This window comes from Symphalangus syndactylus, chromosome 11 (genome assembly GCF_028878055.3).
Source record: "Symphalangus syndactylus isolate Jambi chromosome 11, NHGRI_mSymSyn1-v2.1_pri, whole genome shotgun sequence".
In the NCBI taxonomy this organism is placed as follows: domain Eukaryota; kingdom Metazoa; phylum Chordata; class Mammalia; order Primates; family Hylobatidae; genus Symphalangus; species Symphalangus syndactylus.
In genome coordinates this window covers 123,566,805-123,594,789 of record NC_072433.2, presented here as the reverse complement: position 1 = coordinate 123,594,789, position 27,985 = coordinate 123,566,805, and the positions used below count along the sequence as shown (strand labels likewise).

General features: G+C 44.5%; 2 protein-coding genes across 11 annotated transcripts in view; one reads left to right on the top strand and one right to left on the bottom strand.

Annotated features, from left to right (window-relative positions):
* WWOX (WW domain containing oxidoreductase) overlaps positions 1 to 27,985 on the bottom strand; it is a 1,124,776-nt gene that overhangs the window by 968,467 nt on the left and 128,324 nt on the right. The gene's annotated exons all lie outside the window — the stretch shown is intronic.
* LOC134731873 (uncharacterized) lies at positions 10,151 to 18,564 on the top strand. The gene is made up of 3 exons (XM_063613095.1): positions 10,151 to 10,226; positions 15,874 to 15,974; positions 17,905 to 18,564. The coding sequence occupies exons 1-3, from the start codon at positions 10,151 to 10,153 to the stop codon at positions 18,562 to 18,564; spliced, it is 837 nt and encodes a 278-aa protein (XP_063469165.1).

The following is a 27,985-nucleotide window of genomic DNA, read 5'->3' as shown; positions in this document are numbered from 1 at the left end:
GCGAATGCTCATTTATCCAGCGGAATTTACATTTCTCTTTCTCGGCAATATAGTTTCTTAGTGTCTTCCAAGTTTTTAAATACTTTAGGTTTATTCATTTATGTTTCTTTCTCCTGCTTCTAAAAGGTAGCTGTTCTTGCCCACTGTTTTGGAAGTAAGAAAACGTAGGAGCCGTTCCGTAAGCTCATAAACATAGTGTGCCAGAAACTGACCAGAAGGACAGCAGGGGGACGGGGGATCTGAATGTGCCAAGACAGTTATACCCTTATTGGTTATGGCAAATGTTAAACGGTCTAGAAAATCAGAGGCCTTGGAAAAGACTTGTAAAAATAACAATGTGAGAACTTAGCATAAAGGCCGGGAACATGAAAGGGGAAGCTGTGGGTGGCACATGTTGGAAACTGTGCTGGAAACACATCCTGAACTGCTTTTGCAAAGTGAGGCCTCTTAAGCAGTTCCTGCAGTCCTCCTCCCAGCCCTCCATACCAGGCAGGCCAAGATGTGTTCCCAGCCTCTGGGCAGGCAGTGGGTTTTCAGCAACCCTGACTGGGGCTGAGGAATGAGAGGTACGTATCAGAGACTACATCTAATGCTTTCCAAGAGGGCTCTTAGAAAGGGAAGTTGGCCAGACGCGGTGGTTCACACCTGTAATCCGAGCACTTTAGGAGGATGAGGCAGGCAGATAGCTTGAACTTGCGAGTTCGAGACCAGCCTGGGCAACATAGTGAAACCCCATCTCTACCAAAAAATATAAAACATTAGCCAGGCATGGTGGCAGTGGCATGCACCCGGGTGCTCGGGAGGCTGAGGTAGGAGGATCACTTGAGCCTGGGAGGTAGAGGTTGCAGTGAGCTGAGATTGCTCCATTGCATTCTAGCCTGTGCCACAGAGTGAGACCCTGTCAAAAAAACAAACAAACAAAAACACCAGAAAAGAAAAAGAAAATAAAGGACAGGGAAGTCGGACAGCTGCCCAAACAAACGTCTAAGTGATGGAATACAGGTGGTGAACTTCTAAGCAAAAAGATAACATGGATTTTTGGGGGTGGGGTGGGGTGGGAATTAATGATCAAGAGAAGAATTCAGCTGAGTGTAGTGGCTCATACCTGTAATCCTAACACTTTGGGAGGCCGAGGTGGGAGGATTGCTTGAGCCCAGGAGTTCGAGACTAGCCCTGGCAACATAATGAGGCCCGCCCCCTAACCCCGCCACCAATCTCTACAAATAGTTTAAAAAAAAAAATTAACTGAGCTTGGTGGTGAACACCTGTAGTCCCCCCTACCAGGCAGCAGGATCGCTTGAGCCTGGAAGGTTAAGATTGCAGTGAGCCATGATCATGCCACTGCACTGTAGCCTGAGTGACAGAACAACTCACTGTCTCAAAAAAAAAAAAAAAAGAATTCTTCATGAAAGACATTAAAAAAGACCATCACACAGAGACCTCTCAAAAGTTATACTAGCTAAGCCATGCTAGCTAGACTAGATTTTCTGAGTAAGCAGCTATGCGATGAGCTTCCTGGTTGTACTCAATTTGTATGGCAAAATGAAATGCCTGTTGAGTTATACCAGGGGAATGCAAGGCTGGAGGTGGGAAGTGTACGCCGAAAGCATGTGCGTAAGCTTACCACCTTACATTTTTCTTTCCCAAGTCACGAGGACATAGCCCCTACAATTAATCTCTTGGGTTTTATTTAGTGAATTCCATTTTAGTTGAAAGTCATGTTGTTTATGCTGCTCTGTGACTCTTTAAAACTAAATTGAAGTTTTATATTAGTAAAGTTAAATATCTTATTTCTACTACCCTAAATATATTTAGGATATCTCTGGAAGACTCATTTGAATCAACCATTAAACCAACACTGTTCGAACAGGTTCATGAAATCATGGCATTCATGGGTCATGAGGAGATGGTCAAAGCACAAAAGTGCGACACTTCTGCAGATACTGGAACACAGTGATGACTCCATCATCGAGTTCTGCCACTTACTAACCCAGTGATCTTGAGCAGGGGACCTAACTCCTTTGCACCTCAGTTTCAGCTATAAAGTGAACATCATAATAATGTCTATACACAGGGTTTCTGTAAAGGCTGAAAGTCAAAGCACATGCAAAACACTTTGTGCATGGACTGGTAAAATAAGAGTTAATATGTATTAGATATGATTATAATTATTACCATTACTTTTATTAATAAATCACCGGCTTCAGACATGCTAACTGTTACATGATGGAAAGAGTACTTACAACTTAGAAGCACGACCTTAAGTAAATTACTTAAGCCATCTGAACCCCAGTTCGCTCTGTTCAGTGATATAGGGAGAATACCAAAAATCTTTCAAAAATTAAAAGACACAAAGAAGTAGATGCCAAATTCATCTTTACTCTCTTTGAAAACAGAGCTGGAAAATTTGAACAATTGTTCCAATCTAAACAGAGGGTATGGTCCGACATTTATAAAGGGCCTACGTAAATAGATGATATTACTGCCACTGTTTGCGTTTCTATCAGCCCCTATGCTGAATAATCAATAATGAATGTTGTTTAAACAAATGGTGTAATTTTCCAATCTGTGTTGTTCTAAACCGACCTTTACTCCTTACTGCCATTTGTAATGCATGCATAATTCAATGATGAAGCCGAGGGAGAAATAACGATGTTGGTCTAAGTGGCCCTTTTTGGGTTGTTTTTTGATGATTTGCTATAATCCTATAAATAATACAAAGCTTGTCATTGTAAATATGTATCGTGTTATCTAGAGGTATATTCAGTGGCTAAAATAATAAAAGCTTGTCTACGTCTCCTGGCAATCTCAAGGCATAATTAATCGCTCGTAAGATGTATTCTAGAACATGAAAGCCCTTAAGTAGAAGGAAAAATAAAGGCCACTGTCAACACAAATGCTAAAAGAAATGCCTAACGGGCATAGTCATTTGCCATCTGGGAAAAGTGTTTGCTAGTGTACTTGTTTGGAAGGCAAGAAGGATGATTCAAAAGGGATTTTTGTTCAGGTAGTGGAGAAGTGTGTGTGTGTCTGTATGTATATACATACCCACGTAGTTTTTAATAAATTATAAATCAAGATGTTTACCGAGATAAGTTGTCAATTTTAACTCATTTCTGTTATTTGTTTACACACACCTCCACGTGACAAATATATACAAAACAATGTATGTGTATGCACATATACATATATGTGATTTTTTTTAAATAAAGCATAAATCAGGAGGTGCTCAGAGCTAGCTTCTGTTCATTCTAACCCGTCTGCTATTTGTTCACTTGCACACACTCACTGTGCAATAAACCCTTTCAATATGGGAGACAAGTGCAAGATGCCCCTCTTTCCCCGAAGGGCACCTCTGTGTGCTCCCTCAGATCATAGCTGATGACATATCAGTGAAACGGTGCTTGCTCTCATCCCGGAGATCAAAATGAGGGCTTAACCTGCAATTTACTTTACAAGTCCCATGACACTTGCCAGATCTGAAGACTTCATTCTAATCTTCCCTGCTGAAAAAATAATCAAATACTCCAACAAAGATGTATTGACAACTCTTAATTAACCATGCTAATGGAGGAAAGAGATAGCATGGATAAATGAAATCCACACAGAACCCAAAACCTTCCTTCCCCATTAATTTCCAACTTCTTGACTAAACCTTACTGAGATAAGTGGGTAGGGAGTGGAGAGAGGCTGACTAATACTTTAACAATAGAATTACTTGATATCTACATCTGTACTATGCCAATCAGCTGTTGGACAAGGTAACAAGGAAGTGGCCAAGGACACAACGTGTTCCCAAAGCATTGAGGTTCAGTGGTAATGTTTTTGAATCTTGTTGGGTGCAAGTAAATTTATTTCAGGCAGCTTTTAGAATGAAGTTAGCTGGCATAGTTTTGCAGCAATAGAAGCTGATTTGATGTAGACCTTCAGGTTTCTTATCTATTTACTGGTGCTGCTCAGCTGGGTGAGAAAGAGAGCAGGAGCTGAGAGACGCCTGGCACCTGTAAAGAGTGAAACAGGCAATGCTTTGTAATGAGCAGCTGACAGCAATGAATAAGGGTTGCAGAAATGGCAAAAGAGGGCACCAAACTAACCAAAGCCAAGGGAAGATGAGGAAGCCACAGTATTCATTAAGGCACCAGATGAACTAGCATTCATTGAGCACCTTCTGTTGCCAGGGCCTATAAGAACATACTGTGATGAGGCACCATGAAATATGACCTTTGAATGGAAACTGGGTAAAAAACAAAAGTAGGCTTCCTCCTCCTCCTAACAACATGTAGTGCAGCCACATCAGATGGGAAGAGCCAGAACTAGGCAAGTTACTCCACTCCCTGATCCTCAGCTGCCTTGGTTGCCATCTCTGCACCTGTAGGGTAAACACACCCAACAGCAGTAACGTAGCATACTCTTAGAATGATCCTGTGTGGGAGATGCACCTGAATGTGTGGTCCAAGCTGGGGAATCCAGGAGTGACCAACCCAGAGATTTGTTCCTTATATATAACAGACATCTGTGCCCCATGCCTGTCCCATGGAACACAGGCCAAACAGGATATTGAGGTCCTGAGTTTGGAGTTAAATGAAGGTTTCCAGGTAGAGGTTGTTAGGGGGAGGCTGTTAAGTGAAGGTGTGATATAAACCACATGACATTTGCAGGTGGTTATGGATTTCCTGCCCAGCCCACCGCCACCACTGGACTGTAGGGAGGTGGATATCCTGTCCAGCCTACCGCCACCAGACCATTTCTGTATGTAAGGTGGGCGGTTGTACTACCCAGCCCGCCATGACTGGACTCTCTCCCCTACATATATAAGCCCCTAATAAAACCCCATGTCTATCTGTTGGCTCTGAGCATCTTCTTCAGCTCTTGAACCTGGTGCCTTTCCTATTGAGGTTAATAAGAGTTCAGCATGACAGCACCTCCACCTCCCCTGGCACAGCATATGTACCCAGTAAGCAGTCCTTACAATACTAATTGTTTCTATCTGTTGGGCACTGCCAATTAGCCAGGCATGTCAAATCGAAGATCTCATTTAATCTCGCCAAAAAAAAAAAAAAAATGTTGTTCGTTGTTGTTCCTTCTATTACAGAGGAAAAAACAAAGGCAGATGGAGGTTAAATTATTTGCCTAAAGTGACACAGCTAGAAAGGAGCATAGTTAAGAATCAAACCCCAGCCATCCAGCTCCAGAACCGAGCTTGTGACCCTGGCATGGGTATTTCCGGAGCTCTCGCTAATGTGCCAGACAGACGTTGTGCTAAAGAAATGATCTGTGTGTGTTTTCTCATTTAATATCCATACAGCCCCCTAAATTGGAGATTACTACTGTTCCACATATGAGGAAACCGATCTTGGAGAGGGGCAGTCAGCTGCCAAGGTCACAGAGCCAGGGAGTGGGGGCGGCTTGCCCAAGGCCAGGTCTGTCCCTCCAGGTGAAGGTAATGATTAAGAACACAGGTCTGGAGTGGGTTTGAATCACTCTGTGTTCAGCCGCTCACTGGGGACCTGGCCTCAGCCCTCTGATTACTGCAGGGCTTTATTACTTTCTGAATTCTCTTTGCTATCGCACTCGCCCTTTCCTCCCATTTCCCCTTCTGGTGCCCCTTCTCCCCTTCCAGGCCCCCAGCCCCCAGCCCCCACCCCACAGCCATCTCTGCATTAAATGTTTGTGGAATGTTCACCGTTCAAAACCCACGTTCTAGTTTGCGGCTTTCAATTCTTGGGAAGAAAGGGGCCATATAAATACAAAAAATCAAGTCCGAAATGTTGTTGAAATGATCATTTTGATCCACCTAAGTTTATACAAAAACATTTTCCACGCTCTGATCTCCCCACTTGCACCGTTGGGTAGCTCAAGCTCCAGATGAATGGCCTTCTCACCTGCATGCTGGAACCAGCGGAGGCTGCTGCCACATTAAAAACTCAGCCCAGGCTGCTGCTGAAAATGTTCCTGGCCTCTGAGCCACGTACTAAAAATTAAGGGGATTAAGGGAACTCTAGATTTACATTTAAAATAAAGGAGAAACTCACTGGAGAGGCTAATGCCGCGTGCACTGGAGGGAGCTACTATCACTAAGCATTAAGATAAACAATACGAGTGGCATTCTGCACGGCGCCTGGCACGGTGCAGGAGTCCCTGAAGGAAAAGGAATGAGAGCGCCATCAGCGACCGCATGAGGCAGCGCAGCTTTGTATTAACACCTGCAGCTCTGGAGGCGGACTTCCTGGGTTCACATCCACAACACCTCCACCGCCACCACTCCATGAGCTTGGGAAAGACATTTAACCATTCCATGCCTTGTCATCTATAAAATGGGGCATGAGGCCAGCCACGGTGGCTCATGCCTGTAATCTCAGCACTTTGGGAGATCGAGGTGGGAGGATGACGAGGTCAGGAGATCAAGACCATCCTGGCCTGGTGAAACTCTGTCTCTACTAAAAATACAAAAAAACTTAGCTGGGGGTGGTGGCACGTGCCTGTAGTCCCAGCTGCTTGGGAGGCTGACGCAGGAGAATCGCTTGAGCCTGGGAGGCGGAGGTTGCAGTGAGCCGAGATCGTGCCACTGCACTCCAGCCTGGTGACAGAGCGAGACTCTGCCTCAAAAAAAAAAAAAAATAAGGTGGGGGGGGGGCATGAGTACTTCCTCAGAGGGTTGTCCTGAGGACTGAATGATGTCATTCAATTCAGGTTGATATGGTTTGGATCTGTGTCCCCACCAAATTTCATGTCAAATTTATTTATGTATTTATTTATTTATATATTTATTTTTTGAAACAGAGTCTTGCTCTGTCACCCAGACACCATCTCAGCTCACTGCAACCTCCACCTCCCGCGTTCAAGCAATTCTCCTGCCTCAGCCTCCCGAGTAGCCGTGACTACAAGTGTGTGCCCCCACGTCTGGCTACTTTTTTGTATTTTAGTAGAGACGGGGTTGCACTGTGTTGCCTAGGGTGGTCTCAAACTACTGAGCTCAAGCAATCCACCTGCCTCGACCTCCCAAAGTGCTAGGATTACAGGCATGAGCCACCACACCCAGCCTTCATGTCGAATTGTAATCCCTAATGGTGCAGGTGGGGCCTGGTGGGAGGTGATTGGATCATGCGGGCGGATTTCTCATGCATGGTTTAGCACCATCCCCTTGCTGTGTGGCGAGTCAGCTCTCAGGAGATATGGTTGTTGAAAAGAGTTTAGCACCTGCCTCCTTGCTCCCTCTCTTGCTCCTGTTTGCACCATGTGAGATGCTTTGCTTCCCCTTTGCCTTCCACCATGATTGTAAGTTTCCTGAGGCCTCCCCAGAAGCCAAGCAGATGCTAGCATCATGCTTCCTGTACAGCCTGTGGAACTGTAAGCCAATTCAAGGTGTCTTTTAAATAAACTACCCAGTCTCAGGTATTTCCTTATAGCAGTGCAAGAATGGACTAATATACACACAGAGGGTGGAGCACTGTGCCCAGCTCATGCCAACATTTCATCAATGTTAGTACTTAGCATCAGCATTATGTTGCATACCTGATGATTCATATACACATCACTCCCTGCAATAAATGCCCAAGCCTTGCAAGACACGTGCTTCAATGCCCACTTTACAGAGGGCTATGGATCGCCAAGGCTCCACCTGCAGTTGGGTTCTACATAAATGTCCTCTTTCCCCACATCTTCAGTAAGGTATGAGCCCTCCATCAATGCCTGCTTGGGTGAGGAGCATGGGTGGGTGAAAGGTAAGGTAACAAGTGGAACCCCATATCCAAGGTAGGCACAGTGTGGACCAGGAGAGCATCCCTAGGACAGTGAGGTGATCCAGGGACTGACCCGCCCCAAGGCCAGAGATGCAAGAGTGGAAACTCAGATGGAACCATGAGCTCTTATAAGGGGCAGGGGGCGGGTGTTGGGAAATTGCAGAATGAGTGTTTGAGCAGATGCAACAGATCCGAAGGAAATAGAGATCACAGTTGAAATCTGGGTCCAACTGGCCCTATGGGCTGCATTCATGCATTACCTCCCTGGTCAACTGTACCCTCCTTCAGGAATAGGACTGCATTCTTACCAATGCTGAGTCCTCTGGGATCCCCAGAGGCACCTTTTGCACTCATGGCAAAAAAAAAAAAAAGGTGGGCAGCAGCAACGAGAGCCATGTCCACTAGGTGCAAGTAATAACGGGTGCATTGTTTGCCATGGACTTAAAAGTATTAATAAAACTGACCAAAGCTTAACTGCTTTTTATCATCACCATGCTTGGTGATTCCAAACAATGTCAGTGAAAACAGATTCCTCCCGCCGGTGGGGTGGGGGGCCCACGCCCATCACACCCCCTCTTGGCACCGCCATGATTTTACACACTGCACTCAACAAATATTCTCTGAAGGAATGAAAAAAATGGGGCTGGGGGAGGACAGAAATCCTGTTGATATCTGAGCAGCAAACACGTAAACATAACTGACATTAAGATATACAAAATACATCTTTCAAGGAAAGACGTGCCATTCTTTCTTGTGTGAAATAAAAACACCTCCCCATGCAAGATTCCAACTGCACAGACTGATACTGCTATGGGCTGACTGGAAACAGGACATCTTGCATTCTTGTGGCTCCGAAAATCACTCTGGGGTCCAAGGATTTATTTCCTTCTCTTGGGAGTCGGGGACAGATAATAAATACCCCTCATCAGCTGATCAATTGCTCGCACTTCCAGGCAAGCACCCATCACTCCCCACCACACACACCACCCCACGCCACTTGAACAAGGTTAAAAGAACAGACTCATGACTGATGGTCGGGCAGAACGGGCTCTAGAAGAGGAAGTTGAAAATATTAAGAAATCAACATGGGCATTCAAAAGCAAAGCCTTTTCCATGCCACAGAAGATGTTTTGCTATTCATCTTGTTCCCTGACTCTGCTTCACCAACTTGATGGAAGATGGTTTAACTGACATAAAAACCAGCTATACATGAACAGCAGTGATTGATGGAAGCATTCCAAACATCAGCCAAAAATGGCACTAAAAGATGCCTCGGGCTTCCTGTTAACTGTTTTATGAGGGGACCAACAGGTTTCCCCTCTCTTCTTTAAAGAATAAATTAGCAGTACAAGTACTTTCAAAAACAGGGTAGTGTTATACCAAGAGAGACACAGAAGGGAAAAAAAAAAAAGGTAGGAGGGCTCTTGCATGCTAGTGTATGTATGAAGGGAGTCAGGACCTGGCAAATTGGGTTATATGAGGCTTTTTCCATACACAGCTCTTTGGTTTCAGGGTACATGGTTTAAATAGGTTTTATTTAATTCCAAGTAATAACAAACTGTGCCATTAAGTAGTTCTACTGTAGAAACGCAATGTTTCAATGTCAACAGAAAGAAAATCCAGCCTTTAAAAAACACACAGATGCTCCAAATGAGCCACGATAAAGAAAGGGTAGGGGAGGGAGATGATCTGCAAAAAAGAACGAGGGAAGGCAGATTTGTACGACTTGTGCTAAAGTGCCTTTCCATTCAGGGAGACTTGTGCCTTTCCATTCAGGGAGAATGAGACGTTTGCAAAACGGCATCCTAGTCTTTGAATGCTTCTTAATATGGAACGGACAAGAACAGAGGTGGCAAAAGTGTTAGAATTTCCCCCTTTTTGTTCTCCTTTCTGGAATGAAGAGGACCTTTTCCTGCCTTTCTTTGATCTTATTTTGAAGAAGGTTAATTATGACCTGGAAGCGCCTGAAGCGCCCTGGCACTTGGGTCTCAGCTATTGTCGAAGAAGAATATTGTCTGCGCTGTACCGCAAGAACTAACTTAGGAAGCATTCAAATTTGGAACTCCTTTCAGAAGCCTCGGGACCGATTCCATGTGGTGGCATTCTATGGGATGACAAATCCCCACTCCGTTCCCACTACTTGTCTTTGAAGACATGCACATTAGTGAGGCAGAAAATTCACTTGACTTTAAAATAAAATAAGCTGGTTATTTGGCCCATCTAGAATACATTCGTATCTCAACATTTCAAATCAAAAGGCCCACTTATTCCCGTCCTCATCCTGGCTCTGAAGCCAAGTTCAAGGTGCTCTCAATTACATGGTAGATTTCTGGCCCAAGTTAATATGTATCAGGACTTCTCAAGCGTTTGTACCTTTGACCTAGAAATTCTACTTCTGGCAAATCAATCCCATGGAAATAATTTTAAATGGGAAAAATGCTTTAGAACCAAAGATGTTCGTGGCCATGGAAATGACAACTGAAAAGAGTTAGTAACAACCTAAAAATCCAGTAAGAAGGAGAATGATGAACTAAACCGTGGTTCCTCTTGTTGGTTTACTATCATGTCCCCATTCAAAGCACTGTTCAGGACCGTCTAATCAACCTGGAAGCATGCTTTTAAAATGTTAAGACAGAAAAGAAACTATTATCTATATGGGATAATTAACAACGTGTTAAAAATATACATATCTGGAATATTTGAACTGTAGTAGGAGAATTAATTTAGAGACAGCAAGCAAATCCATCACAAGTACATACGTCACAATTGTAACAAAACAAAATAAAACAAAATGGCCTGGGCATTTGAAACTACTGTAAGAATATGTGCCAAAATACTAAGAGTAGATATATATTAGAGGATTTTCTCTTTCCATCTTTTTTTCAACTTTTGAGTATTTTCCTTTTTTTATGAATATCTCCCTATTGTGTATGAGAAATAGCTAATTTTAAGAAGAAACAGAACTCCAAGGGGGAAAGAAAACACTTTTTTTTGCTCCTATGAGAATTCATTGGATAAGGCCTGTACATTTCAGGCCCGCCTACTTCATTCCACAGGAATTAGTAACTGCAGGTGCAGGTGTTGCTGCTGCTCGAAGCCTAAGCCCTGATAAGGCCTGGGGAGGCGCGGAGACTAACAAATGAGTTTCTTCCAGGACTTCGCTGCTGATTGATCATTGCACTTAATCCTTCCAGAGATAGTTTCTCAAAAGGACCAGGAACGGTAAATTTACCAACGCAGGCTGACGTGACTAAAAATAGGACCACAAAAATCTTGGGGAGATGCAAGTGGCAAGACCATGGCCTTCATTAAGGCAGGGCTGAAGGTGGAATCCCATTCCAGATAGTTCACAGCTTAGACCTTTTGCCAAGCCTCTCACAGTCTCAAATTCCCCATCATCAGCAGGAGTCATAACAGATTGCAAGGAGGTTTAAATGAGCCGATACATGAAATGTGCCATAAACGGCCATTTATCAGCATCTATGATCCCTAAGATTAAACACTGACCACTTCCTTATGTGCCAGACACAAAGCTGAGCACTTCCCACGTACCGCTTCACACACTCCGAGAATTATTTTATTTAACCCCCATCGGGAAGATACTATTATCATCTCCTTATCACCCACAGGGATGCTGAGGTTACCAGGGATCAAGGGACCTACCCAGCATCGCACAGGCAGAAAACAGGAGAGCCAAGACTGACACCCCTAGCAGGAGGTGTTCCAGCCACCTCGGACACCTTCCACCACAAGCCGAGCCGCTGTGAAGTGCTTTCAGAGGGGCAGTCCACACTGGGCATCAAAATGGTAGAGTAGAGATTGGGTCAAGGATAGAAGCTTCATTATCTTAAGTGAATTAACGCAGGAAGAGAAAACCAACTATCGCACGTTCTCATTTGTAAGTGGAAACTGAGCATTGAGCACACATGCACATAAAGAAGGGAACAACAGGCCGGGTGTGGTGGCTCACGCCTGTGATCTCAGCACCTTGGGAGGCCAAGGCAGGCAGATCACTCAAGGTCAGGAGTTCGAGACCAGCCTGGCCAAGATGGAGAAACCCTGCCTCTACTGAAAATACAAAATTTAGCCGGGCGTGGTGTTGCGTGCCTGCAGTCCCAGCTACTCAGGAGGCTGAGGCACGAGAATCGCTTGAACCTAGGAGGGGGAGGTTGCAGTGAGCCGAGATGGTGCCACTGCACTCCAGCCCAGACGACAGAGTGAGACTCTGTCTCAAAAAAAGAAGGGAACAATAGACACTGGGGCCTACTTGAGGGTAGAGGGTGGAAGGAGGGAGAGGACCGAAAAAGCACCGATTGGGTACTATGCTTCTGACCTGGGTGACAAAAGAATCTGTATACCAAACCCCTGTGACATGTCATTGATCTATTTAACACCCTGCACGAGTACCCCAGAAACTAAAATTTTTTAAAAAATGAAAAGTGACAAAAATTAAAAGAAATCACAGATGTTTGCAAATCACATCAGTTACTGCAGATATTTCAAAATATCACTTACACTCAACACTAGTTAAAAGTATAGGTAATAGTAGATACACTACTACCTCTTGTGATTTAATGTACTATAGAAGAAACGTGTATTACTATAGAACAATAAAAAATTTGATATTTGTATTTCAAAAACAAAAACAAAACAAAACAAAGGAATAAGGGCTTCCAAACTTTAAAATGTAAGAGAGCATCATGGGATGACAGTGAAAGAATGGACCTGGGTGAGAGGAGGCTAGGATGGGGAAAGGGAAGGGAAGGCTCGAGTGTCTCTTTTTTTGTTTTTGGTTTTGTTTTGAGACAGAGTCTCCCTCTGTCACCCAGGCTGGAATGCAGTGGTGCGATCTCGGCTCACTGCAACCTCCACCTCCCAGGTTCAAGCAATTCTCATGCCTCAGCCTCCCAAGTAGCAGGAATTACAGGCGCACACCACCATACCCAGCTAATTTTGTTATTTTTAGTAGAGACGCGGTTTCACCATGTTGGCCAGGCTGGTCTCAAACTCCTGACCTCAAGTGATCCGCCTGCTTCGGCCTCCCAAAGTGCTAAGATTACGGGAGTGAGCCACTGCGCCCAGCTGGCCTTCATGTCTCTTACTCTTTCTGCTTCCACTCTCTCCTGTCCCCTATTAGCCATGGGTTCCAGAGAGAAGAGAAGGCTCGGGAGAGCACGGGACTCAGGAGGTCACTCTGCTACCCTCACCTTTTTAATAACCCTCCTCAAACCCTGGTTCCACGTCTCCCTCACTCAAGGATTTATGTCTCATTTTCAATGGAATGTTACATTTGGTCAGACCACGAAGAAAACTCCTCATTATAAACTAGGAAATGTGTGGAGAGAGAATTATTTACCCAAGGCAGCCCTCAATCAGTGTTGCCCGAATATTTATTTAGCCCACACACGGAGAAGTTTTGTTAATGTTTGCCAGAGAATGTAGCTTTATAAAGTAACTGGGTCAAAAAAGACAGCATATCATTTTACAAATAACTTTAAAATTGCTTAAGTTAAATAGCCGGGGTCTCTTAGGTTTGTCTTTTCAAAAATGCTGCAGAAAAAATATCCAGAATTATGTCTCATAAAATACAGGTATTACAAAGTGGCTGTTTAGCCCATTAAAGAAAATGGAGAGTGAAATCTGAATTATTTCTACCTGAGGCAGAAGCAGACAAAGTTACCAAAATCATGTTAGGCCGACGTCGCAATTCCTCAAGTCTGCAGGGCGGCAAGGCTAACAGCTCCTGCACCAAGACTCTATTAGGAGAGCTGTATTTTTCAGTCAACAATGACAGGCATTCCATTTCTCAGCCTCAAATCTAGTGTAGCTACGGGGAATTCACCCAAAACATTTGCTTTTGCGCTATCAGTGGCATCTGTCTGCCTCAGAAGCCCTGTGAGGGAGAGGGCTACTAAGTGACGCTGTCAGGCAACACTGTTGGAGGCAGCTGATTTGACGGACAAGAAAGGGAGCAGTGACCACCTGGGTCACTCTGACTCTGCCCTCTCTGAGCCAAGTGAATCTGAGCAATGATGTCATAATAATCATCAATAGCAAAAGTGGCTGGGCGTGAGGGGCGTGGTGGCTCACGCCTGTAATCCCAACACTTTGGGAGGCCGAGATGGGCAGATCACTTGAGCTGAGGACTTTAAGACCAGCCTGGACAACATGGTGAAAGCCCGTCTCTACTAAAACTACAAAGAATTAGCCAGGCGTGGTGGCACGTGCCTGTAGTCCCAGCCACTAAGGAGCCTAAGGCAGGAGAATTGCTTGAACTTCCCCAGCTTCAAGAGGAAGAGTCTGCAGTGAGCCCAGATGGCGCCACTGCACTCCAGCCTGGGTGACAAAAGTAAAACTCCCTCTCAAAACAAACAAACAAACCAAAAAAACAAATAGCAACAGCAACCACAATCATCATCACCGTCAAGGCTGGAACAAGCGTCCCACTCCCAGTGAGTCCTCAGGAAAAAAGAAAAGTGAGCTTCAAAGCTAGAAGAGCCAGCCTGGTGTGGTGGCTCACATCTGTAATCCCGGCATTTGGGATGTCGAGACAGGCGGATCACCTGAGGTCAGGAGTTCGAGACCAGCCTGGCCAACATGTGAAACCCCATCTCTACTTAAAAATACAAAAAATACCCGGGCGTGATGGTGTGTGCCTGCAGACCCACCTACTCAGGAGACTGAGGCAGAAGAATCGCTTGAACCCAGGAGGCGGAGGTTGCAGTGAGCCAAGTTCACACTGCTGCACTCCAGCCTGGATGACAAAGCGAGACCCTGTCTCAAAAAAAGCTACAAGAGCCAAATCCCTAATGCCTAAGCAAGAACAGAGGGGATAGAGGGGCCTCAGAAGCAAGGCCTCTAAGATCCCTTGACAATAACACACAAGTCCCATGAGCAGGAACACAAAACGTTATCCTGGACCCAGTTCTCCATCAGCGTCTCAGCCTGAATGAGGTTCTTCCTTCCTCATGCAGATGGGAGGACCACCCTGCTTTCCTTGCCCTTCCCAGGAGGAAGGCAACAGCACCTTCCCCATCTCTGCCAGCATCTGTCCATCAAGAGCTGATCAACAGCTTAGACTCAGCGGATGCCACAGTCCACATTACAGCGTCACTGGGCCAGGGCTGGGAGAAGCCGTGGGAGAAATGCAGACTGGGCAGGCTGTGGCAAAGTCAGGATGAACCAAAATGTGGGTGAGCACCAGACAAGTGGCCACCTGAGGGGGAAACACACAACAGCTGAGAATCCACGGGGGATGCGTGGTCAGGTTAGAGCATCTGGAATCAGGCAGGTACGAGGAGTCCACGAAGTGGAGAGGTGATGCAAATCTGCAGGCCTTGGGGACAAGAGCACATCAAACCCTTGGGGGCCGATGCCTTCAGTATTCCTAATTCCTCCATGTTAGAAAGGTACTTTGGGCCAGGCACTGTAATCCCAGCACTTTGGGAGGCCGAGGCGGGCAGATCACCTGAGGTCCGAAGTTCGAGACCAGCCTGACCATCATGGAGAAACCCCATCTCTTCTAAAAATACAAAATTAGCCGGGCATGGTGGCACTTTCCTATAATCCCAGCTACTCGGGAGGCTGTGGCAAGAGAATCGCTTGAACCTGGGAGGCAGAGGTCGCGGTGAGCCAAGATCACACCATTGCACTCCAGCCTGGGCAACAAAAGCGAAACTCCATCTCAACAACAACAAAAAAAGTAATTTAGCACATATACTGCATATTACAAAATACCTTTGCAGGGTTTGGGGTAACATCCTATAACAATGACATTTCTATTTCTTCAGTGAAAATATGATTATTTGGCCTGGCCAACACGGTAGAGAAACCGCATCTCTACAAAGACACAAAAATTAGCTGGGTATGGTGGCTCATGCCTGGAGTCCCAGCTACTTGGGAGGCTAAAGCAAGAAGATCACTTGAGCCCAGGAGGTCGAGGCTTCCCTGAGCTGTGATCACACTACTGCACTCCAGCCTGGGTGATGAAGTGAGACCTTGCCTCAGAAAAACAAACAAAACAAAAAGAACATTCACACTAGAAAGAAGAAACAGGGACGCTAAAGCTGAAGTCAAATTTCACCACCAAATACATTTGCTATAAATTTACAATAAATTTGTTTTTGCTTTTCAGAGCTCTTTGGCTTTTGGAATAGCAAAAAAGGGACTGTACATGGATATTTCCAAGCTGGAATCGAGGCACTTTCTAGACGAAGGCAGTCTTATCCCCAGGAGGTAAGGTGTGGAAGTGAGTTCAGGGTTGAGGCCAGCAAGACTCAGACCACAGCCCCTTGCTCCAAACAGCCACATCACTTAATCTATTTTATAAACCAGGCTTCCCTCAAGGGATCTGGTTTAATGAAAGAATTTGGGAGCTACAAAAAAGACTGAAAATTGCTGTTGGATATCAGATGTTCGCAAACTTTTTTTGTAAAGGGCTAAATAGTAAACAACTTAGGCTTTGTGAGCCAAGAGGCAAAACCGAGGCTATTACAGAGGTATTTACATAAAAGGAGAGAAAAACAAATTTCTACAAACTTTTTATTGATGAAATTCAAAACTTCATGACACTGAAATCAGAATTCCATATCATTTTCTTGTTTCAAGAAATAATATTCTCCTCTTTATTCTTTTTTGCAGATGATTTAAAATGTAAAAACTATTCTGAGCCTTCAGGCCATAGCCAAAGAGGTACCGGCTGTCATTTGTCCATGGGCGGTAGCTTGTGACTCCTGCTCTAGGTCATTCCAGGTCAACCAGGGGCCTGTCCCAGAGTGAGACCCACTGATGACTCCCCAGAGTGGGACCAAGTGAAAGCACTTGGCTGGATCAGAGGGATAGGGCCCTGGCTGCTCCTAAAACAAGACACTCCTTGCCTTTGATGTTCAAGTCATTTAAGAAGGCAATTGCCTCCTACTCAATTTTTCAAAACCAAAATAGCAAATACGGTATGAGCCATAACTTGGCAAAACTACGTGTTTTAAACAGTCTCTTTCAAAAAACAATAGATTAAAAAGTGCAATGTTTTTACCCCCTCTTAAATTGGAATCATGGTATAGCAGGCAGGATACAAACTTCTCATTTGCATTACACATTTTCAGTGCCATCATTAATCTGAATGATATCAACAAAATGCCCAATGCACATAAATCAATCAGACTTTGAATCATTCCTGCAGCCTCTGAACCTTTACCGTGGAGCTCAATAAGCCAGGCAGGAACACAGAATTTTTTTTTTTTTTTTTTTTTTTTTTTTTTTTTGAGACAGAGTCTCACTCTGTCGCCCAGGCTGGAGTGCAATGGCATGATCTCGGCTCACTGCAACCTCCACCTCTTGGGTTCAAGTGATTCTCCTGCCTCAGCCTCCTGAGTAGCTAGGATTACAGGCATGCACCACCACATCGGCTAATTTTTGTATTTTTAGTAGAGATGGGGTTTCATCATATTGGTGAGGGTGGTCTTCAACTCCTGACCTCGTGATCCTCCCATCTCGGCCTCCCAAAATGCTGGGAGTGAGCCACCGGGTGAGGCAATTCCTGTGCTTAAAATGGTCACGTGAAATGTGTCCCTGACATGGAAAGGACAAACCATGAAATGACTCCTGAAGCTCTTAATGTGTCTGTCAAAAAAGCAAAGCCAACTGTCAAACTGAAAAGCCAAAATCATCACAAAAACACCTATTCTCCAGAGGCCTCAAATCTCAAACTATCTCCCACCACCCTTTGTAAGTATGTATAACGAGGCCAGGAAACTAGCATTTGCTGAGATTTTACTCTCAGCTTTGTATGCTTTGCATAAATTATGTCATTGAACACACTGACAGGTGAGAAAACTTAACGTATTAATATTTTAATTACCTTCCCCTATCACAAGATTAGAAAGATTCAGATATGAGACATCCAAAGCCTGTGATCTGAATACTAGACTCAGAGGTTGGCAATCTATGGCCCACGGGCTGAATCTGGCCCACTGCCTGTTTCTATAAATAAAGTTTTATTGGAACACAGCCGTCCATTTATATATTATCTGTGGCTGCTTTCCTGCTGTAACAGTGGAGTTGAGAAATTGCAAAAGAGACCATAAAGCCCACAAAGCTGAAAATATTGACTATCCAGCCCTTTAGAGAAAAAGCCCATGCCCAAGCTCCTGTGGGTACCTGCTGAGAGGTGACAGCGTGCTGGGCTTGCTCTCGGCACCTCCTCTGCCTGGGCTCCCACTTTGGCGCCACTTGGGGAGCCCTTCAGCCCACCGGTGCACTGTGGGAGCCCCCTTCTGGGCTGGCCAAGGCGGGAGCCGGCTCTCTCAGCTTGCAGGGAGGTTTGGAGGGAGAGGCGCGAGCGGCAACCGGGGCTGCACGCGGCGCTTGCCGGCCAGCTGGAGTTCCGGGTGGGCGTGGGCTTGGCGGGCCTCTCACTCAGAGCAGCCGGCCGGCCCTGCCGGCCCCGGGCAATGAGGGGCTTAGCACCCGGGCCAGGGGCTGCGGAGGGCGTACTGGGTCCCCCAGCAGTGCCAGCCCACCGGCACTGCGCTCAATTTCTCACCAGACCTTAGCTGTCTTCCCGCGGGGCAGGACTCGGGACCTGCAGCCCGCCATGCCTGAGCCTCCCACCCCCTCCACGGGCTCCTGTGTGGCCCGAGCCTTCCCGACGAGCGCCACCCCCTGCTCCACAGCACCCAGTCCCATCGACCACCCGAGAGCTGAGGAGTGCAAGCGCACGGCGCAGGACTGGAGGGCAGCTCCACCTACCACCCCTGTGCAAGATCCACTGGGTGAAGCCAGCTGGGTTCCTGAGTCTGGTGGAGATGTGGAGAACCTTTATGTCTAGCTCAGGGATTGTAAATACACCAATCAGTACCCTGTGTCTAGCTCAGGATCTGTGGATGCACCAATTGACACTCGGTATCTAGCTACTCTGGTGGGGCCTTGGAGAACCTTTGTGTCCATACTCTGTATCTAACTGATCTGATGGGGACGTGGAGAACCTTTATGTCTAGCTCAGGGATGGTAAACGCACCAATCAGCGCCCTGTCAAAACAGACCACTCGGCTCTACCAATCAGCAGGACGTGGGTGGGGCCAGATAAGAGAATAAAAGCAGGCTGCCCGAGCCAGCAGTGGCAACCCGCTCGGGTCCCCTTCCACACTGTGGAAGCTTTGTTCTTTCGCTCTTTGCAATAAATCTTGCTACTGCTCACTCTTTGGGTCCACACTGGTTTTATGAGCTGTAATACTCACCGCGAAGGTCTGCAGCTTCACTCCTGAAGCCAGCGAGACCACGAGCCCACTGGGAGGAACGAACAACTCCAGACGCGCCACTTTAAGAACTGTAACACTCACCGCGAAGGTCTGCAGCTTCACTCCTGAGCCAGCAAGACCACAAACCCACCAGAAGGAGGAAACTCCGAACACATCCGAACATCAGAAGGAGCAAACTCCACAGGCGCCACCTTAAGAGCTGTAACACTCACCGCGAGGGTCCTCGGCTTCATTCTTAAAGTCAGTGAGACCAAGAACCCACCAATTCCGGACACACTACTATGCTACAGCCCCTCTGCTGGGGGAAACCAGCCCACTCACAGGTTCCCAATGAGGCAGCATCTGTGGGCAGTTCCTTAGCAGTTGGTGGCTCTGTGACCTCCTTCCCCCAATCACCTTGACCATGTAGTCTGGAAAATATGAGCACTCGTGACGTGAGGGCAGCCTTGTAGACAGGGTGGCCTGGCTGGAAAGCCTTGTCCGAAAGGCACAACAGTGACTACACTGAATCCATCTCATGCATCTTTTTTTTTTTTGAGGTGGAGTCTCGCTCTGTCGCCCAGGCTGGAGTGCAGTGGCGCAATCTCGGCTCACTGCAAGCTCCGCCTCCCGGGTTCACGCCATTCTCCCGCCTCAACCTCTCCGAGCAGCTGGGACTACAGGCGCCCGCCACCACGCCCAGCTAATTTTTTTGTATTTTTAGTAGAGACGGGGTTTCACCGTGGTCTCGATCTCCTGACCTCGTGATCCGCCCGCCTCGGCCTCCCAAAGTGCTGGGATTACAAGCGTGAGCCACCGCGCCCAGCCTCATGCATCCTTTTGAGAGTGAGAAAGAGGCCATTGCAAGCCGGCTGCAAAAGAAAAAAGACATGAGGGGGGACACAGAGACTTGGAAACCAGTGAAGCCACGCTGAAGATGCAGACAGAGAGCTAGAGACAAGGTCAGGGGCCTCTGTTGCACTCCAGACCCGGTCCGGAGGCTTTTCCATGCTTAGGGGCAGGGATTGTCAAGGTCCTGCTGTCCCTTTCTCTATCCTCCTTTATGTTTCCCCAAGAGCATCCGGAGTGCACCTCCACTCCCTGCCACCAGGGGTCAGATGAGCCGGCCTGGCAGGCTTGTTTCCCTCCACCAGACAACAGTAAGGACCAAGATTGGCAAAGAGACACAGCCTCTCCAAAAGAAGAATATGCAGAACAAATCAAAGAACACAAACCACGACTGACAAACACAGCCACACTCGATTTTAAAGTACTGAGTTGTGTGAAGAAAGGAAGCATGGTAAGGCCCCTTTCTACTAATAACAACAACAATACTAAATATTTTATAATAATTTCAAATTCTTAATTATTTATGATATTTCCCTCCATTAACATCATGAACATCATTACTTGTGTGTGTGTATTTTTCTCACTTTAAAACCTGCAGATGAGAGTAAAGGATTTCTTTTCCTTTCCCCCACCTCTTTACAGGAGGACCTACTGTTAAGTTTTCAAGACCAGCCAGAAAGAAATTCGAAGTTTGGTTTGTATCCTTAATCCCTTAGTTAGAAAAAAAAGAAAAGTAAAGAAACTCCATCTCCAAGATCCTGCTATATCAACTTCAGTTTTTTGAAGTTAAATTTGATTTTTAAATCCCTTGGCTGATGAGACTTGTGTGGGTTTTTTTTGGGTTTTTTTTTGTTTGTTTGTTTTATCATTTTACCTCTATTTTTAAAATAGAGACCTGTGGTTCTTTTTCCAAAAGCAGTCCAACAGAAAGTGAACGGTGGTCAACGCATAATAAAATGAGAGTTACCTTTTGACTTGGAAGAATTATTAGCATTTTGATTTGATGGGTTCTTAGCTCTTCAAATTCAAAAATACCTTATTCAAGTCCAGGAGTTTTCCAAATACATCGGTTCTAAAGATTATCCTTTTTCGATGCTTTTAAAACTAAAAGGGCATATCAGAATAGAAATCTGGCTGTTGAATAACTTGTAAGCCTTGCAGAGACGTACAAAAACATGGCCACTTTAGCCAGCAGTGTGGCAAAAGTCTGGGGTCCACACTACACACACACGTATGAACTTCTCATGACCCTCAAGTATATTCATATGATATATCACAAATACCATAAAGCAGCATTGTAATTACAGGGAGGAATTGATTTTAAAGGGCCTACATCAAAATTAATAGTCATAAAAATATAATAACCTAGACTGGAAAATTTAGGGATTAGAGCATTTTGAATACTATACCTCAAATTTATAAAGGCTGTATATGAGTTAGCATTCACAAAGGTTTTCAAAGATGGAATAGCCATGTACATGGTGAATTTATTGTAAAATCCAGACTCAAAAAAAATGAATATGAACTCCTCCCCACCGTGTTCTGGACTAAAATCAGTAAGTTCCCTTTAGGTAATTAAAATGCTGGTCCCACGACCTGCCATCCTATTCCCAGACTTAGAATGTTAGGAATGCTGTATCTGCTTTGAGACTGGAAGAGAGCAGGTTACCCTGATGCCTCTGGGGCCAAACACAGGGGATACCTTTTCCCAGTAGAAGAAATCAGCCCTGATCCCCAAGAAGAAGAACATATTGGCATGTTCTGGTGAGACCGAGGCATATTGTATCTTGGGGTAAAAAGTGAATCATCAGGCCAGGCGCAGTGTCTCACGCCTGTAATCCTAGCACTTTGGGAGGCCAAGACAGGCGGATCACCAGGTCAGGAGATCGAGACCATCCTGGCTAACACGGTGAAACCCCATCTCTACTAAAACTACAAAAAAATTAGCCGGGTGTAGTGGGGGATCCCTGTAGTCCCAGCTACTCTGGAGACTGAGGCAGGAGAATGGCGTGAACCCGGGAGGCGGAGCTTGCAGTGAGCCGAGATCGCGATACTGCACTCCAGCCTGGGCGACAGAGCAAGACTCCATGTCAACAACAACAACAAATAAATTAATCATCAAAGGAAAATGTTTCAAATGATAGGGTAAGCTGACATAGCACATATATGCAGTGAAATCCACCCAGGGAGGCTGAAAGTCCAACGGTCCGCCACAGCACATTAAAAATGTCCTGTTTTACCTATAGCCAACAATAATAATAAATTATATACTTAAAAATTTGTTAAAAGAGTAGATCTCATGTTAAATGTTTTTACCACAATAAAACATTTGTTTAATGTCCTCTACATGGCTACTATGATTGGAAAAGGCATACCTTGAATGGAGATAAATAAATCTGCATAACTGTGAAATGTCAGTTCAGCATGTTGACCATCAGTAATCTTTTCAGAACATTTCAGACATATGAAAATAGTACCAATGTCTGACTTTGAACCTGAACTGGTTTCAGCTAAAGTGATCACCTTCAGCCAAAATAATGGGTATTTCTTTCTTGCCCTTCCTTCTACAGACTTCTAAAAGACAGTGGCAGCACTGAACATCCTTTTAGAAACAAACTACAAGCCAGCTGGGCATGGTGGCGCATGGCCATAGTCCCAGCAACTTCGGAGGCTGAGGCAGGAGAATTGCTTGAACCCAGGAGGCAGAGATCTCAGTTAGCCAAAATAGCACCACTGCACTCCAGCCTGGTGACAGAGCGAGACTCCGTCTTAAAAAAAAAGAAAAGAAAAGAAAAAAAGAAAGAAAAAGAAAAACAGCTACAGATATTCATTCCTTTTTAATTTCTTGATAAATAATAGACCAGTAAGAATCACATAAGAAGCAGTCTACATTTTTCAAAGAGTTTTTACAGATCCCATTTGATCTTCAAAAGAGCCTCCATTAGGAAAAACTAAATTCAAGTTTAAAACTATCCATTTTATTTCTCCCATAAAAATATATTCAGCCCCTGGAGATAATCCCCAAATTCCTCAGATTTTAAAAGTTAATTTTTCTTATCTTGACCCAAAATCTGTAGAAACAAGGATTTTTCACCAACAGTGAGCTCCCTTTTTATAAAATCCTTACCTACCAAGATTTACCTCTGCAAACCTCTACAGTCCCTGGTTGTGAGCCCCTGATGGAAGAAGCTGGCATAAACAAGTTCACAACTACTGGGGAGGGAATGACCTGACAAGTTGCAAGCAAGCAAGGAGTGAAAAACTCAGTTAATTGTACAAGAATTTGTGTATTTATAAATGTAGGATAAATAAGATCATGTAGAAACTCTCTTTAGACTTCCATCCTTACTGCTGTAATTGAACTAACAGACGAATGTGTTTGACCTCAATTGCCCTAATACTATTTTTCCCGTAAATACCTGAAATTCTTCAATTGTAAGTTTTCCTACTCTGGCAATTTTAAGGAAAGTGATTCTTGAGGCTGTGGGTGAAATACCACATTCATGTTTTAAAAAAATAAGGTATACTTACTTGTACTTTCTACCATTTTATATATATATTCTCTGTTTAAATTGTGTAGCCCCTAATAGACTGCAAAGTATTCACAAGTACATCCTTGGAACTTAGTAAAGGGCTTAACCTCTATAGCAGGCAGTCAAGACTTACTGAATGATTAAATAAAAACACTGAATTCCATATTGTGCAGAAAAAAAAATCAACATTAGACCTCAGAAAAAATTGACATGTCTAGTAGAACTTACTATCTGGGCAAACTTGAACAGAAGTGCAATGGGAAGGCCTCCTCAACAAAGACATTGAAATCAAGATGGGCCCCGTTCCCACCCTGGATTTCTCTGAATCAGCTACTCCTTAAGTTCGTATGTTGCTCTACTCAGCCAATGGCAATTCCGGGAGAGAGGCAATTGATAATAGTTATGTTTTCTGCCTTCTCTTGGGTTATGAATTTATCATGATGCAAAAGTCGAGCTACTCCGACGCCACGTTAACAATGATAAACACCATAAAGACAAAAAGAAACTGAATTTAAGCATTTGGATTCTGCAGAGGAGTTTATTAAACAGATTAACTGAGGAAAGGCAAAGCTACATAATTATGGAAAACAGGTAGCAACACTCAGGCTGACTATTTTCGATGGCCACCTGAGAGCAGATTTCCAATGCCCTCATTTCTGTAGGTACATTATCCTGTGTTTTATTGTTAGTCACAGCTGCAAGTTGATTAATTTGCATTCAGAAATTCTAAGTGGCAAATGTGCAATGCATAGTAATACACATTTTTTTATGGACACTGTGAAAACGCCAAAGCCACATCTCGTAAGTAACTCTTGCTCAACCAGTGAGTAAAATCCATAAAAGAGTTTGCAAAAGGCTTTGAAAGAGTTTGGTTTGAAAGGAAAACTGCAAGAGCATACCCCTCTGCTTCACCCCAGCCCTTAAAAAACAAAACTAAACTAAGTCTGAAGCAAAACCAAACAAAGAGAATACTTGAGTGATGTCAAGCTGCCAGAATCATAAATGTTGTCAGTTGAAGTCCCAGTCATCCTGCTCTCTTGGCATTGCCAATAAAATCCAGAAACACCAGGGATGACTCTGTACCACAGTCAGTGCGTAAATAAGGGATAAAGAGACCTGTTAAATCCATTGCCTCAAAGCAATCATGGGAGGTTCTTAAGAATACTGAACCTCCTCTCCGTTTTCTGCACTAAAGAGATAAGGAGTGGCATGGATAATCTAAATGTGTGGAAAATATATATCATTGGTGTGAGAACACATATTCTGATAGGTGTTCCCCTCCATCAGCCCCCTAGTCTATACTCCTAGCTGCTTTATCTTCCGGATCATGCCTCCCCTGCTCAAAGTGAATTTGCCTCCCCTTTCACACTGACCTTAGAAGTGGATCTGAGACCATGCTTGCTAGCAGGAGAAAACAACTTTTCCATTTGAAAACCTTTGCGAATTACCCACAACTTTGACAACAGGTGCTCAGCAGTTGATAGTATGCTTTTCGGAAAGTTTTATCAACCACTTAAGTTAACTTGAAGATGCCTAACCGCAGGATATGAGCAAGCAAACATGTTCATCAATTAATTCAAATGCAATTTTGGTTTACTTTTATATGATTTCCCATGCTTAAAACTCCTAATTGCTTTCCCAGGCTGGCTGCATGAACATGGCCCAATCAAAGAATGCAACAGTCAAATGCTTGGGTACATCATGTTACCTGTTCATTTCCATCAGAGACATCATGGACACAGCTGAAATACTAGGCCTGGCCTTTTGTAAGTTCATTAGAGTATCACAAAAAAAAAAAAAAAAAAAAAAAAAAAAACATAACTGCAGATATTCTCACTATTTGTGACTTTATGATTCAAATATTTTCTCAAACCTTCCCTGGCACTGCATATTAGATGGATTGAAGGACGTTGAACCGTAAGCCTGGGCATGGTAGCTCATGCCTGTAATCCCAATACTTTGGGAGGCCGAGGTGGGAGGATTGCTAGAGCCCAGGAGATCAAGACCAGCCTAGGCAACATGGTAAAACCCCATCTCTACAAAAAATATAAAAATTAGCTGGGTGTGGTGGCGTGCACCTGTAGTCCCAGCTACTAGGGAGGCTGTTGCAGAAGGATCAACTGAGCCCAAGAGGTCGAGGCTGCAGTGAGCCATGGTCATGCCACTGCACTCCAGCCTGGGTGACAGAGTGAGATCCTGTTTCGAAAAAAAAGAAAGAAAGATGTTGAACTATACACAAGAAATGAAAAGAAATAGCTGAGATATGGCTCTTGGGAAGAAAGAACAAAGCACCAACTAATAGAATTCAGTAAGAAAAGGAGGTACTGATCAAGGCACTCTGCTAAGGTTTGACTAATGGGATTCCACAAGATCTGCATGTTTATGGCTTAAATGAGCTACAAACACTGAAACTGTCCACTTAGTTAGCCCCAAAACAAAAAGTACAGACTGTGAGCCTGAGACCTACAGAGACTCCAAAAACAGAAACTACCATCTCCTCAAGCTAATCACTCTAAGGCCTAGAAATACACCTGAGGTTGCAAACAGTCCATTTCATTCATTATTTTACATATATATATATCTATACATAGATATATATAGATAGATATTTATATAGAGATACATATATAGAGATAGACAGATAGATAGATAGATACATAGATAGATACATAGATAGATACATAGAGATACATATAACAGAAAAAATCTAAATGTCTAAAGGACCAGATGTAAGTTAAATCATAAAACGATGACAACAAAAACAAAGGCTTCTTGAGTTAAAAAGAATGGAAAATATTTAACTAGAGTGAAAAAGAAAAGCAATTTGATCAAGAGTCAGGAATTGTGGGTTCCAGTCCTGGCTTTTTATTCTTTTTATTTATTGCTGTTTTTTTTTTCATTTCTTGTGTATAGTTCAAAAAGGCAAAATATTTATAAAGTCCTTCTGAGTATGAACACTATGATCCGTAACCTCATCTTTGCAATGGAAAATTTACTAGTATATTAAACTCAACCAATGGGAGAGGTTAGGCAGATGTATGATCACATGCTGAAAGAAGCTATAGAGAGGGTTATACAAATGCCACATGCTGGTATTATGAGATCAAATAACAAGTATCTTAGCACAAACCAGCCCTGGCATAATTCAGGATAACAAATAACACAAGGTGCAAAAGTAAAAATAAGTACACATCAAGTGGACATGGAGCTTCCTGTTAGATTTGACCTTCCACATAATCACCACAAAGGATTTAAAACAATTAAGTTGAAGTTTACGGACACTTGGCACAAAAAGCCACGAGAGCCTCACCCAGGTAGAGCATTTCCACACCTCCAGGAAGGAGAGAGTGGTAAATGAAGGGTCTTCCAGCAGACTATGAAATGAAGAAGGATGAAACTTCAATGACATATCTGTCAACTAACAACGTTCACCAGAAAGTTCCAATTTTAAAAGTTCTACAATGTGAATTTTTAAGTCATCTGAAGTGTTTCAATGAAGAGAATATGATTCCTAGGCCAGATACAGTGGCTTGCACCTGTAATCCCAGCACTTTGGGAGGCCAAGGTGGGAGGATCGCTTGAGCCCGGGAGTTTGAGACCTGCCTGGGCAATGCAGTGAAACTCCATCTCTACAAAAAATACAAAAGTTAGTTGGGCATGGTGGCATGCACCTATGGTCCCAGCTGCTCAGCAGGCTGAGGTGGGAGGGTCACTTGAGCCCTGGAGGTCAAGGCTGCAGTGAGCTGAGATCGCACCACTGCATTCCAGCCTGGGTAACAGAATGAGACCATCACCAAAAAGAGAGACAGAGAGAGAGAGAGAGAATATGATTCCTATTGATTCATGTAAATATCTACTGAGGAGAAAAACTGTTTATGCCTCTGATGCCATCTCCCCCTGGGTGCCTGCCTTCCCATCCGGTGAAGAAACTATTTCAGAGGTAAGAGACTCTGGGAAAATCTTCTTGTGTCCTGTTGCCTGCCTTCTCTCTCTATGCAAAGCCTGGAAGAGATGGGCCCCAGGGGAGGAAAGAGACATCAAGGCATTTGTGACAAAGCCAACCAGCTTCCTCTCCCCACAGCCCTGGGCAGGTGCTGTTTGATGACCATAACTCTATTTGCCAGAGAGATGTTCCATAGACCATGCTGGTGTGGTGCCCTGGTGACATCTTGTGGTGAAATAGAATATAAATAAGCCTAAAATTCTACCCATGGCTGCACTGGGGTGCAATAGAACCTGATCTCCCTGTATGTTTCTGTTTGTTTGTTTTTTGAGATGGAGCTTCGGAGTTTCGCTGTCACCCAGGCTGGAGTGCCCTGGCACGATCTCGGCTCACTGCAACCTCCGTCTCCCAAGTTCAAGCGAATCTCCTGCCTCAGCCTCCCAAATAGCTGGGATTACAGGTTTGCGCCACCGCACCTGGCTAATTTTTGTATTTTCAGTAGAGACAGGGTTTCACCATGTTGGCCAGGCTGGTCTCGAACTCCAGGCATCAAGTGATCCACCCGCCTAGGCCTCCCAAAGTGCTGGGATTACAGGTGTGAGGCACCGCATCCGGCCCTTGTATGTTTCTACCTGTACAACTTCTCCTGCTGTCCTTCAAAGGGTGGATACTGAAGTCCAGTGGACA

Excerpts from the sequence above, each read along its gene's own strand:
- LOC134731873 (XM_063613095.1), top strand. The coding sequence starts at position 10,151 with ATGGAAATAATTTTAAATGGGAAAAATGCTTTAGAACCAAAGATGTTC. Across the intron at positions 10,227-15,873 it reads GGAAATGACAACTGAAAAGA|AGCTCTTTGGCTTTTGGAAT; the intron begins GTTAGTAACAAC and ends TTTGCTTTTCAG. Across the intron at positions 15,975-17,904 it reads GGCAGTCTTATCCCCAGGAG|GTGACAGCGTGCTGGGCTTG; the intron begins GTAAGGTGTGGA and ends ACCTGCTGAGAG.